Source organism: Culex quinquefasciatus, chromosome 2 (assembly GCF_015732765.1).
Source record: "Culex quinquefasciatus strain JHB chromosome 2, VPISU_Cqui_1.0_pri_paternal, whole genome shotgun sequence".
In the NCBI taxonomy this organism is placed as follows: Eukaryota; Metazoa; Arthropoda; class Insecta; order Diptera; family Culicidae; genus Culex; species Culex quinquefasciatus.
This window is the reverse complement of record NC_051862.1, coordinates 179,227,240-179,247,990: the sequence shown is the minus strand read 5'-3', so window position 1 is coordinate 179,247,990 and position 20,751 is coordinate 179,227,240. Positions and strand designations below refer to the sequence as shown.

Genomic DNA, 20,751 nt, shown 5'->3' with positions numbered 1-20,751 from the left:
CAATCGAATGTCGCGTATTGGATTTCAAAGCTTTCCCATACCAATTGTTTCTCTTTCTATCCTTCTCTTCCACACTACCGTCGTTGCTATTGTATCTCAAATTCTCGCTGAGAAGAGTCTATTTATAGAACTAACTTTGTATTCTACGCCTCCAGTAGGAAGACATATAGCTTCTCAGCCGGAGGTTTAGAAAGTGTCAGCAACCGCCGGCTCTCCCGGTGGCGATCTGTTAGGGTAACCCTAAAATTTCTTTTTTACATGTACCGTTTTTTATCTGGCCAAAATATGAGCACTCTAGGTCAAGTGGGGCAAATCGGGACACAAAGTTTAAAGGTTTAAAAGGCAAAATTCAATTAAATTTCAAAATTTAAAATGCATCTGAAAGGGCTCAAAAAATGCAACAAAATGCAGGGTAGAGCATCCCGATTGGTTAAATCTAAAGGGAGTTATTGACATTTTAGTGAAAAAATAGCATAATTTTCAAACTCAAATAAAAAAGTGTTCCATCCAGATATCAACTCGGTTCGACCTGCGGCTTGTAGGGGACATCTGGGACTACCATCTGAGACTGAGAACGATTTGGGTAAGGCAGTTTAACATATTAAATAGACACTTTTACTTTTAGTGATTTTTGTTGTTGTAAATTTTTGCTCGGGGGTCCCCTTAGTTCCCTTTTTTTTTTATTTTTTTTTATCTTCCCGTTGACCTAGAGTGCACATATTTTGGCCAGATGCTAGTTTTATATGTACAAACAACCTCTGAAAATTTCAGGCAGATTGGTGAGGTCCAAACGACGTCCCATACAAAGGGGTATGCCCTGTTCGTGGACTCCAATTTAACACCTTCAAAAATTATTAAAATTTGTTCAAAAATTTTTTTACCCAAAAACATTATTTTAAGTTTTCATATGACATTTTCAACTATTTAGCTGGAATTTTTAGATGCAAACTATTTTTCTCTAAAAGCCCTACTAATTACCTTTTATTTGCGTCCAAGAATGGTGCGGAGTTATGATTTTTTTTATTAAATGTGGTTTTGCGAAAATCATCGAAAATCACCGTTTTTTTTACCAATCTTACACGGATTAGGTCACCTGAATTGCTAAAAAAAAATACGATTCTAATTATTTCAGCCGAGGAACCTCCAGTCCATTTTTGGGCCCGATTACATTTCCAGAAAAATTGAAACAAAAAGTATCACAACATGCTTTCTACACGGAGAAAAATCAGTTCCTAAAATCGTAAATACAATTTGGAACCATGAACAAAGTGTTCAAATTGCATTGTACGTTTATCAATTTGAACATTTTGTTCGTAGTTCAGAATTTCATAAACGCTTGTTAACGATTTTGGGAACTGAGTATTCTCCGTGTAGTTATGTTACTATCAAAATCAAACCTTAGGTCAAAAAATTATAATTTTGTCGAAAGCTCAAAACTACCAGATTAGAAAAAAATAGAAATAGTCGTTTTGTTACGCAATGTTATCCAAGTAGTTTACAACTGTACAATTTTTAAAAAACAAAAATTTATTTCCTAGGGAAAAAAACCCTGATTAGGTGGAAAAACTCTGAAGGGGGATACAACTGTTCAATAAAATTTATATTGATCTTATCGGGATAAGTCATGCCAGGTTTACAGAAAAATCTGTACATTACAGATTTCCTTTGTTCATATGTCTCAACAATATTGTGAATACAAACGGATGAGCTGTTCCTTTTAATTCCGCTATTAGTTAATATCTGGACAGATACTTATTTCGTCTACTACATGCCAACTTAATCAGAGTTCTGTTTACAACTAGTCAACAAATTGCAAATAAAATATTGTTTCATCACGTTTTGGAACGAGTTGAATACAAACATTTTTGTAGTTCCGGAAAAAACCCCTTTGGGTTGGTATTTCCCGGCAAGATAACTATCAAACTCCAAATCAATATCGAAAAATTTTATTTTTCGATACATGTTCCGCTTGATGCATTACAGATAATATTTTTTTTTTGCTATTCCGTCGTGAAACTACTTACTTTTCCTGTCATTCCTGAACGACGAAAAAGCCTACTTTTCTGTATCAAAAATAACAGAATCGAATAGCAACACTTTTCAAAATAAATGCTGAAAAGTTCTACTTTTCAGCACTGAAATGGGAGCTGAAAAGTTGAACTTTTCAGCACTTGTTTTGAAAAGTAACACTTTTCAAATTTTTTTTGATTTAAGCGATTTATTGACAAAATACATGAAAATTCGACTTAAAATTTCACTCAATGGGTGTATTTCGGAATTGCCAAAAATGTTGTATGGAACTCGTTGCAAAACTTGATTTTTTCAGCACTCTTCGTATTTATCCAACTCGGTAAACCTCGTTGGATAAATGTACGACTCGTGCTGAAAAAATCCTCTTTTTGCAACTTGTTGCATAAACTACTATTTCCGCATACAATAATTAAAAAAAAACTGTAATAGTAGTTTATGCAACAAGTTACAAAAAGAGGATTTTTTCAGCACGAGTCGTACATTTATCCAACGAGGTTCACCGAGTAGGATAAATACGAAGAGTACTGAAAAAATCAAGTTTTGCAACGAGTTCATACAACATTTTTGGCAATTCCGAAATACACTCATTGAGTGAAATTTTAAGTAAAATTTTCATGTAATATGTCAATAAATCGTTTAAATCAATTTTTTTTGAAAAGTGTTACTGGTGACAGTAGTACTTTTCAGCATTTATTTTGAAAAGTGTTGCTATTCGATTCTGTTATTTTTGGTACAGAAAAGTAGGCTATTTCGACGTTCAAGAATGACAGGAAAAGTAAGTAGTTTCACGACGGAATTGCGAAAAATAGAAAAACCACCAGAGCCAAAAAAAAAACACATTCCAACTTCCCAACCAACACTCGAATGAGTCACCTCGCCGCCAGAAAGGCTTTCCACTGTGGCTGGGTGGTGGCCAGCAAGAAAACAGACTGACCGGCTCCACACACTCTGCCGATCGACCGACCCCTCAGCTGGTGGCGGGTTCTGCTGACTGTCGCCAGCCAGCCAGCCCCAGCAACAGTCGACGGCGGCGTCGCAGCGACGTTCTCGAGGTAAAATCGATGCATTTTATGAGGCTCCTCCGTGGCTGCTGCTGCTACTGCTGCCTGCTGTCCCACCAATCAACCTACAAATTCTGGCTTCGTCAGGCTGAGAGGAGGTGGGGGGCAATTCAGGTAAGTTTTTCCGTTTTTTTTGCGTTCGTTAGGGGGGTGGTAAATAAAATGCATAATTTATTTCCCATTTTATGCCTGGGGGGGTAAATATAAGCAGACGAACTCTCGACGGATGCGTGGGCTGAAGCGCGTAAAAATGCCACCCTTTTTTTCTGTAGAACCTAACTCCATCAACCTTCTTAAACAGGTTTTGGCAGTTGGCAGTTGGAGTTTGGAAGAGGGGAGCCACCATCATCTATATTTAACCTGATCGAAACGAATGTCAATCCAAGTTGATTCGTGACACTCCCAGGTTGGGAGGTTGAAATTATGAGACTGAAACAAGAGGGAGGAAAACTTTTCCAATAGGATGAAGTGTTTGCTCCTTGCTTTGCTCATCCCGATAGATACTGTAATTGGGGACGCTCTGGAAGGAGGTAACATCTTCCGCAGCTTAGTGGCTGATGGCTCGAAAGAATCCAACTCGTTTCATATTTCGAATGCCACGCCAAAGAAAAGTGGATATATAACCGGTCTTCATGGCGAGCATCAGATGGAACTGCAAAGAGCAACTCTCATGACAGATGCTACCGGAAACTCTCAACAGTCTCAATAGCTCTGATCCAAAAGTTCCCTGATACATAACACGGCCAAAGGTACATACATGCGATTGCTAGCGTTCATTGGCACATATCCTGAGAAGCACACACAATCGTACAAACACACATTCGCTCGCCTCCATGTACTTGTGATGTGAGTGAGTGTGTTTTACTGCGAAAAAAGGTAATAACTGGAGGGATTCCTTGTCGCCTTTAGGTGTCCTGTCCGCTGGCGACTGACTGCCTCACCCCCTCTTTATCCTGATCCACCACAAAAGGCGAGGCGAAAATGGGGGGATGTGCATGAGTCATTATCCTTTTTTCCTACAATGCTGGTGAATGTGCATGTGTGTGTGCATAGAATGGGGACCGTCATCAAGGAAAAGTTAAATAATGGAAAGAATGCACCACCACTCCGACCGGTAGGGCCAAATGAACTTCAAACATGCCAGCTTGGTATGCTGCAGCTGAGGGAAATATATTGGCAAAAAATAACGCGCAGAATGCAGTGTTTGAGGGAATTATGTAATTATAAAGGAACTGGAATTTTTTTCTCGAATGTTATGGGTTAATCCATAAATCAAGTGGACACTTTTTAAAAATTAAGAGCGAGTTTTTCACCAGTTTGATACAGGTTGTATCGAGGCGCTCCTATTTGGATGAATTCAAATTTACAACTCGTTAACTTCAAACTTACGTGATGTTTCCCGCAAATATGGCTTACAAGGCAAAAGTTAACGATGTAATAAGTTCATGAAATTTCCAAACTTTTGACCTAAGGTAGTATGGGTGTTGGAGGCTGTTGCAAAAAGATATTGGAATTTTAAAATATTCATTTTAACACTAATTTTCAAAAGCTATAAGAAGAAGTCAAACTAATCCCACTTGAGAGAATAAAGATTGATAAAGTTTAACGGAAATGCGAGCAATTTTAATATTTTGCATGCTTTTGGACCTCACAAAAACATATTTTTTTTCATATTGAAGCTCGGGTTCAATTGGTTAATCTTAATTAATTTCGCTCAAAATTTGAACAAAAGCTTAAAATAACTTAAACCCAAAAAAAATCGTATGGAGCAGGGGTTCATTTTTTCTGGGCATCCTAATGTACAACTTGATCCTGCAAAGTGACTTTTAATGAACTTAATCTTAATCTTTACCATAATTTATCATTTTCGGCAAAGATGCTCGAATAACCCAAATCACAGTTTGTAGAGCATAGCATGGGAGCTTTTTTGTGATTAGTTTTTTTTACGAATTTCTTATCAATAAATTAGACACTGAATTTCACTAAATTTTCTAGTATTGGAGGATAGTGGAACGTTTCAAATCGAGGACATTTTCTTTTTTGTCCAATTTTGTAGTAAATATTTTTTTAAGTTCAACTGTGACATAAACTTCGAAAATAAGCAAATAGAAATAGTCTGTTTATTTTATTATTTATTTTTTTATTTTACTTTTATTTATTTTTTATGGTCAAATTAACACCTAAACCGCTCGAGAAAAAAGGGGAATTTGTATGGAAATTCCTCTTTTTTCTCGAGCTTGGGAGTTTAGGTGTTAAGGACAAAAGTGCTATAAAACTAAATTATTTCATTGGAAAACCATCTGCAATGAACTTTCTATCGTATATTTCGCATATATTTTCATATAAATTGAGTCTGTTTTTATTTTTAGTTTATTTCACAGATCGGAAACAGACAAGCATGTTGTTGAAAGTTTTTTTTTATAAATATTTCTTTTATGTTCTGCAAATTTTGGGAGTAGCAAAGTGGTGTTTAAAGAATTTGGCAATACATAATCAGAGCCTAAAATCTCATTCAAATCTTCTGGGATTGGAGAAATAATATTCAAATACAGTAAAATTTATTACATTACAATGTCTGTAAATTCGTGCAAACTACTAATGTTGGTAAAATATTACTCAAATACAGCACACGGTGTATTTTTCCGAGAACATTATGATAAAAAATTCGGCAAGTCCAATATTTGGCACCATTAAAGAAGGGCTCTCTCCCGACATTTTGCGGGGTCCGGCGAAATATTTCGTCGGGGGGTCTAGAGCAACTTTTTTTGAAGATTTTATAGGATTTTTCTTCACAAAAGTCGATGGAAATCGATAGGTTCATTTTCATATCCATCAAATTTCTTATAAATGTGCCTCAAGAGACTCTGAATTACATATATGACCTCAAATAAAAAGTTTCCAACCCAAATTACTCTGATTTCTAGCTTTCGTAAAATAAAAAGTGACTTTCTCCAAAATTTTTAGTTTTAATTCCCATTCAAAAGATGAACACTGCCTACTGTGATATTTTTAAGGATAAAAACATTTTGCTGAAACATAAAACTTATATTAAATTTGATTTTGATGAAATTTATGGAAATTATTTTATTAGAGTCATAAAAAATACTCATTAGGCGGTGTTCATCGTTTGAATGGGAACTAAATCCTGAAATTTTGGAGAAAGTCTCTTTTTACTTTACGAAATTGGGTATATCTCTGCATATATTAAACCAAAATTGATACTTTTTTATAAAAAAAATTGTTCAGAAAATTGTTCTCTACAATGTGATTGATTCGAAAATGTTTTAAAATATTATAGTGTTGTATGGCAGAGGATTGAAAAAAATAATGTTGGGAACATTTTGGGTAATAAATTGCTTTTAAATGAAACACTCTAAGTTTAGCAATGTTTTATGCTCGAATTTGTACCCGGGCAAACTGTTACTGTATTTTTATAACAAATTGTTTCTAGCTTGGATTTTAAGGTTATTTCAAAGAAAGCTAGAAAACCTGGGTTGGAAATTTTTTAATTGAGGTCAAATATGTAATTTCGAGTCTCTTGAGGCAAATTTATAAGAAATTTGATGGATATGAACATGAACCCATCGATTTCCATCGACATTTCTGAAGAAAAATCTTATAAAATCGAAACAAAATCTGCAAAAAAAACGTTGCTTTAGACTCCTCGACGAAATATTTTGCCGGACCCCACAAAATGTCGAGAAAGAGCCCTTCTTTAATGGTGCTAAATATCAGACTTGCCGATTTTTTTTTTATCTTAAGTTTGTTCTAGGAAACACACCGTGACAGTAGTTGAATTCATCTCATCAGAATTTCCGTGAATTTCTGTAAAATTTTTAAATTTCATTTTGTCAGATTGTTTCGATTTCACGTGATCCTACCGATTTTGACCACTAAAAACGTTAAAAACATCTAAGTGTGAAGAAAACCAGACACAACAGCCTTCCGTGTGAAAAACGTTTAGTTCATTATATGATTCGTGGAAGGTAACAGACCCCTCCCACCCCTCTCTATTCCCCCCCCCCCCATTCCACACCAACTCGACATGCAAAAAGCATCAGCTGATACGCAGGCAGCATATCTTATGCGGCCTGGGCTGAGGCGGCGGCGATGAAAAACCTGTCACTTTGTCCGTCTAGCTCCGCCACCACCCGTCAGGACTCCCCAACTCCGGATGACATAATTCGTGAATGCTTTATGAATGCCAAGAAGGCTTCCCAAAAATTTCAGGCTCCACACCAAAGTCGTGACTACCTTTTTAGACTTTTTCTTTTTGAATAAGAAAGCGAAGAAAATAAGAAAGAAAGAGCCTTTTTCCTCACGGCGGCGCCGGCCAAGACGTTGCATGTCCTGGGCTCGCAGCAGCAACTGGAACGGATGAGTCATCCACTTTTCCGGTGGATGGTCTTCTTTTTCGTGTACACCGGTTGGGTGGGATGATGACTTTGAATCGTATTAAAATTTCACGTAACACAATTCGGTTCGAAGCAGCAGCGTTTGATGTGAGGCACGAGCTTTTTTTGGAAATCTCAAGTCACGTACGGACCCCTAATTGGATTGTCAACTTGGCTTAACAATATGCTTGCAACAGAGACGAACCTTGAGTGATTGTTTCTTCGAGGGAGGAAAACTAAAGATTTGGGATTTGGGATGATATTTTTTTGGACGGGTACCATTCCTCCGAGAAGCACCATGGAACTGACAGCGGATTGGCCAACGGGACGTCTTACCTGCCGGCAGGATCGGGGCTCGGCACGTGTGGCAGAAGCACTGCATCACCGAATCTCGGACTAATCCAATCAACATTTTGTCTTCGAGTTTTGTGTGTAAACTAACTGTGTGAAAGGGGATAAATCCACTCGGCGGTGACTCAACTGCGTTGGCTGGCTATTTTTCACCTCAGACTGTCCAGGCTGTGGGGCACCGTATGTGACTTTAGAAGGTTCTTCACGGACACACACGTTTTCTTCTCGGCACACGGGCTTCACGTTACTGTTCTTCAACGACTGCGGCACAACTGAACACGCTACTCTCCAGGATATCGTGGGGAGATCCTTGCGTCGCACGTACACACAAATACACTCTGAAGAATTCTCTCTTCTCTCGATGTGTACCAAACACGGATACAACTATTTGACTGCAGTTTTCCACAAAAAATGACTACTGATTTAAATTTGGATCCAACAAAGATTCAAATCTAACACAGATGGTATCTTTTCGTTTTCAACGTTGAAGATCCAATGTTCTTGCCGAATAATGAACAAAATTTAGAAAATCCGTTGCCGTCAATGCTCGTTCCAACACCACTCTGGGCGGGGCACATACATCCGATGCGGAAAGAAAACTTTATCCTTCTTGCGGCTACAGCAGGAACTCTGCGCTCCAGGCTCTCTCTACTCCGTTCCGTACTCTGCGCTCACTCTCCACTCGCGTGCAGTGCTTTTTTCGTCCTCTAGAGGGGGGGTTTCCACGCCACGCCACGTGTCTGTATCCTTGCTATCCTCCTCCTAGCTGTCAGCGAGAGACTTTCGTCGTTCGTCGTTCCGCACACGGCTGCTTCTGAACAGGGACTGCGCCGAACTCGCGTGCCGGCATGTCGATTAGGGGTCGTCCTTTTTCCCTATGCTTGTTGTGTTGTTGTAGTTGTGCACGAGAGAGTGCTACTCTCTCCCTCTCTCGTGCACGCATTTTCCCTCCCAACTTTCCTTCGGCATTCCTTCGTCCTCTGCTTCCACCGCCGTAGTCCTTGTTCTTGCAGTTTCCCGGCTCTTGACAGTGGGAGGAAAAAAAGGGAAAAATCAATATTCTCGCCTCAATATCCTTGGGAGACACTGACGTTACTCATACACACCAGCAACTAACGCGGCGCAGTCTAATGGTTGAGAGAAACGAGAAAATGAGCGAGCTTTTGCCGAATTTTCCGACATGCTCTCATCTATTTTTTTCTCATTTAGGATTTAGTCCTGACTCCGATAAACCACAAATACACACTCACTGAAATTGTATGAAATTTGTTGCTGCACATTGGATAAAGGAGCAAGGAGCAAGTAGCTGCAGGAGAAAGTGAGGCACCGCTGTCATTGTCGGCGCCGCCGGTTCATAGAGTATTCGCCCCATCGTGATGCCATGTGGTGCTTTCGGGCAGGACAGGACACAGGTTACAAGGCGACATGGAAAATGGTTTGTGTGACTCGAGGGTGGTATGCAGTTTTTGCTTACATAGGACTATTGAAGAACCAAGAATTTACATATCCATAATTTGACTGATTTGAAAATTTATCAAGCACAAATTTAGTTTTTGATCTGTGATCAAATCCTTTATATTTCATATTTATGAATTCGACATTTTCATTTCAAATGGAATTGAAAAGACCTACCTGTACAAAGAAAACAAATGATGATAATGATTATCAGGGTAAGGTGACAGATTTTGTTTCAAAAAGTGTGTCATATTACATCAAAAATTTGTGAGTTTTCATCAGTTTGTGATAAATTTTCATCAGGTTCACATTTTTACACATTTTTTGAGTAAAAAACTTTTCATTCTTTGCTTTTTAATTTGACTTGTTTAAATATTTACGTAAACTTATTTACTATCCAAGTTTCTAGCACACTGAAAAAAAAAATCTATTTTCAGTTATGAGCAATGTAATTATGCTTATATTTGTAAGCCCATACATTCAATTGAAATGCTGTCAAAGACAGACTTATGGAAAATTGGACGAGCTTTCCGATAAAAATATTCACGAGACTGAAAAATCAAGTCTGTCATATAGAAATTGCCAAAAATCACTAAAAAACCTATTTTTTCAACATTTTTATTTTTAAAACCGCTGTATCTTCACAAGGATTGAACATAGAACAATGGCCAATATGGAGATTTTTATGTAAAATTGTCTGGGGAATCGATTCCCATTATCGGTTTTGAAAATTTTGACGTTTAGACCACTTTTCAAAAAATAGTAGTTTATGCAGCAAGTTGCAAAAAGAAGATTTTTTCAGCACGAGTCGTACATTTATCCAACGAGGTTCACCGAGTTGGATAAATACGACAAGTGCTGAAAAAATCAAGTTTTGCAACGAGTTCCATACAACATTTTTTGCAATTCCGAAAAACACTTTTTGAATGTAAATTTAAGTCAAATGTCCATGTATTAGGTCAATCCACCGTTTAAATCAAAACAATGTTGAAAAGTATTACTTTTCAAAATAATTGCTGAAAAGTACAACTTTTCAGCACCCATTACAGTGCTGAAAAGTAGAACTTTTCAGCATTTGTTTTGAAATGTGTTTCTATTCGATTCTGTTATTTTTAGTAGAGAAAAGTAGGCTGTTTCGTCATTCGAGAATGAACATGAGCATGAGCATGAGAGACCACCCATGGTTGTCCTTCTCCGTTGCTGAACAGGACCGTAATATCCTATCAATACAACCGACCATACGCTTGAACGATCTAATGGTGTTTCCCTTATCAACAGCATATATGAATGCGCTGAAAAGATAAAACATCAAGATCATTAAAACTAGATCTGGAGCAAATAGGTAACAGTCGTTGGCCACCAACGGCGCCCGCCATGTCAGTTTGTAGATCTCGGGGGATTGGGACGGGAATGTTAGTTAGCACAGGTTGCTACAAAGGGTGGGTTCTATACGATATCCACACCCCCACGTGTGCCGGAAAACTACTTCTACTTGGGATATTGTTAGTGGGTAAGGGTAATGGCCAGGATTCAACATAGAGGATGATGATGCGACCCAATAATCAATAAATTTTGTTTAATGGTGTGATGTATTATGCATTCTCAAGGCAAACAGTCGGAGTATGCGGATGAGACTATTCCCGGTTATTTGGTGTTGAGTTTAGCATAAATGATTCAATCTTAGACAGCCGGCTGTGGAAAGATAAAACCAACTAAAATGCGAAAACGCGAACCGCCCGAACCGAAATACACACACAATCGGGGGGGAAACAAAGACTGAAACGGCAACGAAAATCCGGCGTGTTGACCGCGACGCGCAACGTTCAAATTCTCCAAAGCAATTGTCAACATCGCGAAATCGTCCGGGTCGAAATACACACACAATCGGGGGGACAACAAAGACGGAAACGGCAACGAAAATCCGGCGTGTTGACCGCGATGAGCAACGTTCAAATTCTCCAAAGCAACTGTCAACATCGCGAAATCGTCCGGGTCGAAATACACACACAATCGGGGGGACAACAAAGACGGAAACGGCAACGATAATCCGGCGTGTTGACCGCGACGCGCAACGTTCAAATTCTCCAAAGCAACTGTCAACATCGCGAAATCGTCCGGGTCGAAATACACACACAATCGGGGGGACAACAAAGACGGAAACGGCAACGAAAATCCGGCGTGTTGACCGCGACGAGCAACGTTCAAATTCTCCAAAGCAACTGTCAACATCGCGAAATCGTCCGGGTCGAAATACACACACAATCGGGGGGACAACAAAGACGGAAACGGCAACGAAAATCCGGCGTGTTTACCGCGACGCGCAACGTTCAAATTCTCCAAAGCAACTGTCAACATCGCGAAATCACCCGGATCGAAATACACACACAATCGGGGGGAAAACAAAGACGGAAACGGCAACGATAATCCGGCGTGTTGACCGCGACGCGCAACGTTCAAATTCTCCAAAGCAACTGTCAACATCGCGAAATCGTCCGGGTCGAAATACACACACAATCGGGGGGACAACAAAGACGGAAACGGCAACGAAAATCCGGCGTGTTGACCGCGACGAGCAACGTTCAAATTCTCCAAAGCAACTGTCAACATCGCGAAATCGTCCGGGTCGAAATACACACACAATCGGGGGGACAACAAAGACGGAAACGGCAACGAAAATCCGGCGTGTTTACCGCGACGCGCAACGTTCAAATTCTCCAAAGCAACTGTCAACATCGCGAAATCACCCGGATCGAAATACACACACAATCGGGGGGAAAACAAAGACGGAAACGGCAACGATAATCCGGCGTGTTGACCGCGACGCGCAACGTTCAAATTCTCCAAAGCAACTGTCAACATCGCGAAATCACCCGGGTCGAAATACACACACAATCGGGGGGAAAACAAAGACGGAAACGGCAACGAAAATCCGGCGTGTTGACCGCGACGCGCAACGTTCAAATTCTCCAAAGCAACTGTCAACATCGCGAAATCGTCCGGGTCGAAATACACACACAATCGGGGGGAAAACAAAGACGGAAACGGCAACGAAAATCCGGCGTGTTGACCGCGACGCGCAACGTTCAAATTCTCCAAAGCAACTGTCAACATCGCGAAATCGTCCGGGTCGAAATACACACACAATCGGGGGGACAACAAAGACGGAAACGGCAACGAAAATCCGGCGTGTTGACCGCGACGCGCAACGTTCAAATTCTCCAAAGCAACTGTCAACATCGCGAAATCACCCGGGTCGAAATACCAGTAGGCTGTTTCGTCATTCGAGAATGACAGGAAAAGTAGGAAGTTTCAAGACGGAATTGCAAAAAAACAGTTTTAGTAAATGATTTTTTGTATTTTTTTAGGAGGGACATACCATCCTGCATTTTTCGTGAGTCTTTTTGTCACATTTTAGGCTATTATCACAAAAATTTTAAACGAAAAAAAAAACCGTGACATCACCTTAAAATTTAACTTTTAAACTTAAAAAATGCTAAATCTCATAGAATTGGCGTGTATTTTTCTTTCAGTGTATTTTTTTCAAAATGCCCGTCCAATTTCCTACAAGTTTGTCTTTGACCACTTTTTGATACGATGTAACGGCTTTGAGTTACAGTAATTTTTAAATTACAAAATACAAATAAATTTAAATTACTCACACCCTTCTCAAATGTCATTTTCGAGTGAAACTGGCTCCATATACAGAAAAATGGCTTATATAGACCTAGGATAACATGTCTAAAAAGTTTCATTGAAATCGGAGTGGGTTGGGTACAAAAGTACTAGAAAAATTGCTGATTTGAGCTGGAATTGGTCATTTCTTTTCACGTTTCTTTTTCTTTTCTTTTATTAGAAAGTTCACAAAACTTAATAAAACAGTATTTTCAAGCTTAAGCAAGGTTGGGAAACAAAAAAAACGAAATTTACACAGCATTTTAACTTTAGGTAAATTTATCTCGATTTTTTTTAAATTTCTTTAATGTAGTTTTCCGTGTAATATAAATTTTAGAAAAATCGTAATTTTTGACAACTTGGCAACATTGTCAAATAATTTCGACTCTTCATTGGTCATAGCTCAAAAGAAGACTTTTTTAATTATAATTTTGTTTAGAGTGTACCTTTATCAGGCATTTCGTTGTCAACATATCGATGCCTCTGTGCTCTCTTGTACTGAGCCTGCTGGTTTTACTATCTAGTTAGCATAAGATAGCACAGAGGCATCGATATTTAAATGCTTTTTTGATGTATGGAGCTCGTTGCAAAATTCGCACTATTCGTAATACCCGTCATTGTAGATTAAATAAATATTCGTTTTTGCACTTAATTTTGTTTAAAGATTTTTAAAGATTTCTAACGGGTTTTAATACGAAATTTTCATTAAAACTAGAAGTATCAATATTGTATGAGTTTAAATTTTCCATAAATAGAAATTTCAATCAAACTTATTTTGTTTTACAGAAATGATTCATCCCACAAATAATTGGGTTCGCAATCCTCTCATTTGTGTTAAGTTATCGCATTTGTAATTACTACATACACCTCTATCGATACAATTTACTCCACATCAGCTGGCCGACACTATTGTAAATAGCAAATACATTACATATATGCATGCGTTTTTTACACTCTTTGAATCATGTGCACACAAGACGATGAATTCACACAAGCAAATTTGCACACTCACAAGGAACAAACACAATCGCGCATGCACGAAAACCACCATCCGTTCCTCTCCTGTATAAATCGCCTTTACACCGGTGCGATGCCGGCGCCTGTGTTTGCGTGACGTGACCTTCCGTACTGGCCACCTTTATTTCCCTTAATTCTTGATTAGTTCTTTTTTTTTTTTTTTTTTTTTTGGGAGGGTGGTCCAGCCGCACATCGTTGATGTTGAAACCTCTAAACTGGGCCCTCGTCCTGTCACGTCCGTCAGTAGTCTTGTCGTACATTACAACTAGAATCAGATCTGCCAATGAATTAGTACACTTCGACCAAATAAACACTGACGCTGTATGGATCTGACTCTAGAATAAATGCACAGTTGTGTGTTATTCATAAGTCCAAAATGTTCAATTATTCATTTAAGTCCCAATATTCATTTGCTAACTACTTTGGATTGAAAATCTAAATTTTAATCTAAAATCCTCTAAACTTAATGTTCAAAACTAAACGTTCCTTTAACTGTTGTAGTACTACTTCTATCAAAAACAATAAACAATTGTGAACTGATATACAAATAGGATAGAAATCGCGATTTGAAAACGAAATGACCATTTACGTCAAAAGATCCGTAGTTCCTCGATTCGCAACAATGGTCAATACAACCATAATCCGAAAACCGTTAGTTCAACAGATCAACGAATTTTGTCCGATATCATTACATTATTGATTGATCGAGACTCTATGGACAATTTGACATAAAAGAATGCCTAGTATTCTATATCAATCAAAGTTTATTGACAGCATTACTCTAACTTAACAATTGCAACTAAATTTATCATCAAATAGATTTGGAAGGCATACAGATTTATTTTAAATGCTAATGCTAAGAAACAAATCAACTGTACTATCCTAAAGTCCCACCTAAATCCCACATTGTGATAGTGAAAAAGTCACAGAAGCAGCGGTGTCTTGTGCAATTGTGATATTTTCACTATCGGAGAACTACCTAGTTCACGAAGACAGCTTATCGGTCAACGCTTAAGCCCTGGGGCTACGCCAAAGCGAGTTCTCGTAGCATGAAGTGGTGTCCATAGTGCTTAAAAAAAAGAATGTATACCCAAATTTTAACTAATGCACTAGGATCAAATCATGCCCCTTGACTTTACAAGGCCCAGGGCCCTTAATTCTTGATTAGTTCTTGAAACTAAATTTCGTGGAATTTGTCAAAATTCGTCATCCAACTCCAAAAATAATCCAGTAGAAAAACCTAAAAGTACATTTTTAAATAATTCAGAGCGAAAAGTTCGGATCGATGCAGAGCCGGTCCTGCGTCTTCACCTTTCGGCAATCAACTTGGAGCTGCCCCAGGTGTGCTGCACCTTTGATGAGAGCCGCTCAACGGAACCGGCAAAAGCTCTAAAACTTTTTTCGTCTTCCCATGGCGTCACCCCATCACCAACCGTCCCTCTGCCAGGGGCAGACTTGCGGAATCGATCGATTGGCCGGCGCGGCGCCCTGCCAAGTCAGAGGGGCTCCAGCTGGATTGTCCTCGTCGTCGTCGACGGAACACGTCACCACGTCATTATCCTTCCCTCCCAGCGTCGGCCTCCTCTCCGCTCAAATTAAAGAAGCACCGTATAATAATCATCGTCATCAAGTTAGACATCATCATCATTGTTCGTCGCCGCCGTCATTGTCCTTTGCGGGTCCCAACGACGTCTAGGATTCTAGCCTAGTAGGGTGGTTGGGACGGGGTGTGGTGGGGACGCTTCATACTTCATGCATGGCATGATGTTCTGCAAACGGCAGCCAACAGCCAGCGTTGCCAGTGTTGAGTTTCTGCTGCGCTGCTGATATTGCAAGAGCTAGAAGGCTCAAGAATTGTACAGGGAGACTGGTGGTGATTCGAATGCTTGCTGTGGCACAATTCTTGATTGGATGGAAAATGGGAAATTAGGTAGGATACAAGCTATTAGAAACGGAACGAAGTCGGTCATCGATTACGATGGTGGTTGCGGGCTTGCATATCGTTTAATCAATAAAAATTAGTTGGCAATTTTCTTCTTGGTTTTTTTAAATTTGCATTTTAGTTTTCTTTTCATAATTTTATTGTCATCTGGGGCAAATCGTAACATAGGGGAAGGTGGGGCAAGACGACCATATGAGGCAAGAGGAACAATCGCTCGTAAGGCCGTAATTTTTACAATTTTGATTATTTCCAGCATGAGGAATTGTTGCTAGCAATGCATTTAGCTGATTCTACTACCACATAACCGCCAAAACGACGTAGGATAAAACTCTATTCAAGTACTCTTCCAAACTCCTGAAGAAGTTTTGAAGAGATTTTTATCCTACCGCGGTCCAAACTGCTATGCTGTAGCTATCTTGAAGAGCTCTTATAGAACTCCTGGGATAAAATGTTACTTGGGCCGTTTTAAGCATGTTTCTGCACAATATTTTGAAATGTTTGAGTGATTTCGGCAAAAAAGAGATACAGCATCAATTTTCAAATTTAAAGCATTAAAATTATCTAAAAACGACTGTCCCTATTTAGACTATTGTCGCAATTCGCCCCAGTTGACGGTACTTTTAATGTGTCGGTTTGTTTTATTATTGTATAAATCTATTAGATCAAGCTCTAACAGCCAATTTTCAACCGATGAGCACCATCAAATTTTAAAAATTATTTACTTTGCTTTAGGCTGGTACAAATTTTATTAAAGTTTTTGTCTCCACCCTTCAAAATTTGCCCGAAAAATCAGAGAACAAAAAAATGCATGCAAATGTTGGAACTATGGCTTTTTATTTCAATATTCATATTTTTTTATTTTTATTTTTGATATACCCCTCTGAGGAAATCAACAATTTGTTTAAATATTTTCTAAGTGGCCATATTCCAATTTGTTATTTTTATTTTATTTTTCTATATAAGGTTTGAACTATGGGAAAATTTTGACCAATTTTATAAAGGACAATATTTTGACAATGAAATGTGGTCTTTTTTTTTAAGTGAAAAATTTAAAAGTTGATTCTTTTAATCATTGAAATACAGCAATTCCTCACGAAAACAGCATGATTCGAAAAAAAAGTTCTCCTATCGGGCTCAACACTTTTCTGGGTGTTCCTTGGCCGAAATAATTCGACCCGTTTTTTTTTGTTTGGCTATTAGGGTGACCTACGCCGTGTTAGGGTGGTCCGAAAAATGGCAATTTTCGTCGATTTTTGCAAAAACCACATTTTTCAAAAAATCATAACTCCGCACCATTGCAACCGATTTTAGCTGTCTTGAGTGCAAACGAAAGGGTATTAGATAGACTTTTAATGAAAAATAGTTAAAAGTTTCAAATATCTAGCTTAATATTTGAATAGGTCAAATGAAAACTTAAATGATCTTTTGAAGGTCTCGAGACCAAAGAGCCTATGTCTGAAAATATTTTTACCAGATTCCTCGGAAAATTTTACCTGACATATCAAAAATGGTGAAGTTATGTTTTCAATATTCCGAGATACGATTTTTGAAAATTAAAACTGGTTTTGCGACGCGCCTCGCGCTGAAACGGGATAATGACGAAAACGGCAAAAAAAACAACTTTTTTCACTAAAACTGCGATAACTTTAGAATTTCAGTGATGACCTATACATGTTAGGGTATCAAAATTTTCGTAATTGAAATACGCAATTAGGTCACCCTTATGGCCAAACAAAAAAAGCGGTTCTAATTATTTCGGCCAAAGAACCTCCAGAAAAAATTTGAGCCCGATCGGAGATTTTTTTTAATCATGCTATTTCGTGAGGAATTGATGAATATACTTTCAATTATTGGTATATCAATAATGAAAAGAATCCAACAGTCTGGTCGAAAATGTTGTACACAAGGGTCCTGATTGCTCAAAATCAACCACTCCATTCGCGAGCACAAATAGCAGGCGACGCGATACTACCCTGATGAATTCCTACCGTTTGTCACTTTCGAACACTCTCTCTTCTACTCTCCTTCTCTCTCTCTCTGATCGGCTCAGTCTCCGAATGGCTCAGGCAGGCCGAACGTCCTCGATCACTCTGAACTGAAAACATTTCTTCTCTGATGCGCTGCGTTATACTCATTGATTTGGGTTGCCTAAAATCAATGTTATCAATTAAATTGTGCATTTATTTTGATTTCATAACATTATAGACACCATTCAAAGAAACTTCTACCAAGAAAAAATCAAATTGATGGCAAACTGAGGGCGTGAAGACAAAAAGACTGCCGCGCTGGCATTTTGTGAGAATGGCTCTTCGCTGAGCATGGTAGTGTGTGAGTGTCGTCGAGCGACGGAGTAGGCAAATATTTTAACGATGTATTTGTTCGCTGAGTGAACAGTTCGGGCCTCTCGCTGGCTGCTTGCGTGTCTCATTCGCTCATGAATGCTAGCGGGTTGGAATAGGCAACCAATGGATAGGCGATGAGTGAGTGGTTTCTATTCATTGAGCCGAAAATCAGGACCCTTGGTTGTACATAACGAAATATTTTATTATTATTTTTTGTCGTTATTTTGCATGATCTCTGATAAATCTTCACTTTTAAAAATAACCCTGCAAAATTACAAAATTATTGAATAACATGTCTTTTTCGAAATTTCAAAAATTGAAGGGTCGTACCACCCCTCCATCATCTTATATATATATATATAAAATTTCGACGGTTTTGTTCGAACGCGAATCAGTTCAATACGGAGCGACGGATCGAGGTGCTTTTGTTGCGTTGGGTTCGTATAAGCCCAAGGAAGGTTCTTACGCTAACTAATTGACACTTTGGCCACTCTGGAACAGATTCCGACCATCGGCAAATTGTATGGAGAAAGTTACGTTAAATCATATTTTGGTCACAGGAGGCTGAATAAGCAAAAACAAAAACGTCAACAAACGAAAAAGGAAAAGACGAAGTTTGTCGGGTAAGGCTTGTTTTACATATTTTCATATGTTGGACAAAATTTGTAAGACGTCATCCAATGTTAACTGATTATATTCAGCATTTTAAAATATGTAATATTTAATTGGAACCAAGCAATAATATTAAAATTTTATAATTAGCTCATAATACGAAATCAAAATCAGTTATCATCGCAAAAAAAACATGTCTCACCAATACCAAATTAGGTCATTGAGATTTTTTTTAATGTTATCGAATTTTCTTGTGATAATTTTTGATAACAGAATGAGAAATTTTTCGAACAAATCTCTGTTATTATTTTGTGTTATCATAACAGCTAATAATCTGGGTGTTTTTAATAACAAGTTCTAACTTCCTGACAATAACAGAACTTGAACTTTACCAGTTATTTCTACCTGCTCGGGATGCCACAACTGAAATGCAAAAAAAAATGATTTTAATCCTAAAGTTTTCGTCAATTTCTGATTCAAGGACACACAATTCAGTTTTTCATGGGTGGATAAAATTGACCTTCATAAATTTTGTTCTAATGGCCTATCTACAATCACTTTACTTAGAATAGTTAAGTTGCGTAGAACAGATAAATTGCTTAGAAATAGTACGTAACTTACTGTCGTCATCTACAATCAACTTAGCAAACTTGCTGGGCTGTTATACGTTGCTATGCAGTTGTTTGTTTACCTTTGATATAGAAACGTCAACTTGCCGTAGGTTTTGAAATTTTCCAAACCATACGTCAAGTTACCAATTTGCTTACTTTATCATTGTGGAAGATCAGATTCCTTTGCATGGATTCAAATTCCTACGCTAAGTACAATTTTCTAAGTAAAGTGATTGTAGATAGGCCATAAATGGTGTACATTCGATTGCGCAGGATTTTTAATGAACTTTCTTATTTTTGTCATATTTAATTTTGGCTCCTCTTTCGAAAATGTTTGAGCGTCTTACAGAACATTAAATGTAATTGTCTAATTTTGCCAATAAGTTGTTGAAAAGTTAAAAAAATAAAAGATGCTGAGCTTTAAGCTCTAACTGAAAAAATGACATGAATTTGTTTTTTTGCAACAAACATACATGAAATTGAAAATTTAAAGTCCTTCATAAATTGTCTGAACAACATTAAAATTCCACACACGATTGAGCATCCTTCGAAAGCGAATGCGACAACCAAGGAAAATCCTCCTCGCACACACTCCCTTTCCCAACCTCCTTCAACTCCATATGCCACACATGCTTTGTGGGCCGGCCCTAACAACAAAACCACCATCACACGGGCATAAACGATTTATGGGTTTGGATGTCGAATGTAACAGCAACAGCAGATATCTCATTTTGCTGCAACAGCCGTCCGTGGCCCGCTTTCCAGAGCGACTCGAGACGCTTTTTGCGAGCTTTCGCTAAATAGAGGAGTCGAAGCTCGTCCCCCACCCCCCACCTCAACAACCTCACCGTCCCACCGCGTCCGGGTCCCTAAATTTACCTATCTTTGTTATTACCATTCGCAAACAGCCCACCCCAACAACAACGAAAAATCCTCTAAATGCCACCACATCGAGCTCCAAAAACGTGGGGAGGATCCCACCGAAAAAAGTTGCTCCGCCGGCACGAAAAACCATGACTCATCCGGATTCTCGAACCGGCGGCCTTGTGCGCTTGTGAGCTATGTACGTGGCCAGGACCTCTGTTCGTTTTGCTGCTGGTGGCACGACAACCATGGCGTCGAAACACACACACACACACACACACACACACACACACACACACACACACACACACACACAAATACAGCCATCGCAAAATTAAGCTTTTTGGGAGAGCTGGGGGTTCACGTGCCGTGTGCGGCAGCGGCGGTCTACTGCCTTTG

At 38.7% G+C, this 20,751-nt stretch overlaps 1 protein-coding gene across 1 annotated transcript in view; it reads right to left on the bottom strand.

The window, feature by feature from the left end:
* LOC6037001 (GYF domain-containing protein gyf-1) overlaps positions 1 to 8,673 on the bottom strand; it is a 103,836-nt gene extending 95,163 nt beyond the window's left edge. Inside the window, 1 exon segment of the mRNA XM_038258265.1 lies at positions 7,823 to 8,673. Coding sequence (XP_038114193.1) covers positions 7,823 to 7,898 — 76 coding nt within the window. The 5' untranslated portion in view covers positions 7,899 to 8,673.
* Between the last annotated feature and the right edge of the window lie 12,078 nt (positions 8,674 to 20,751).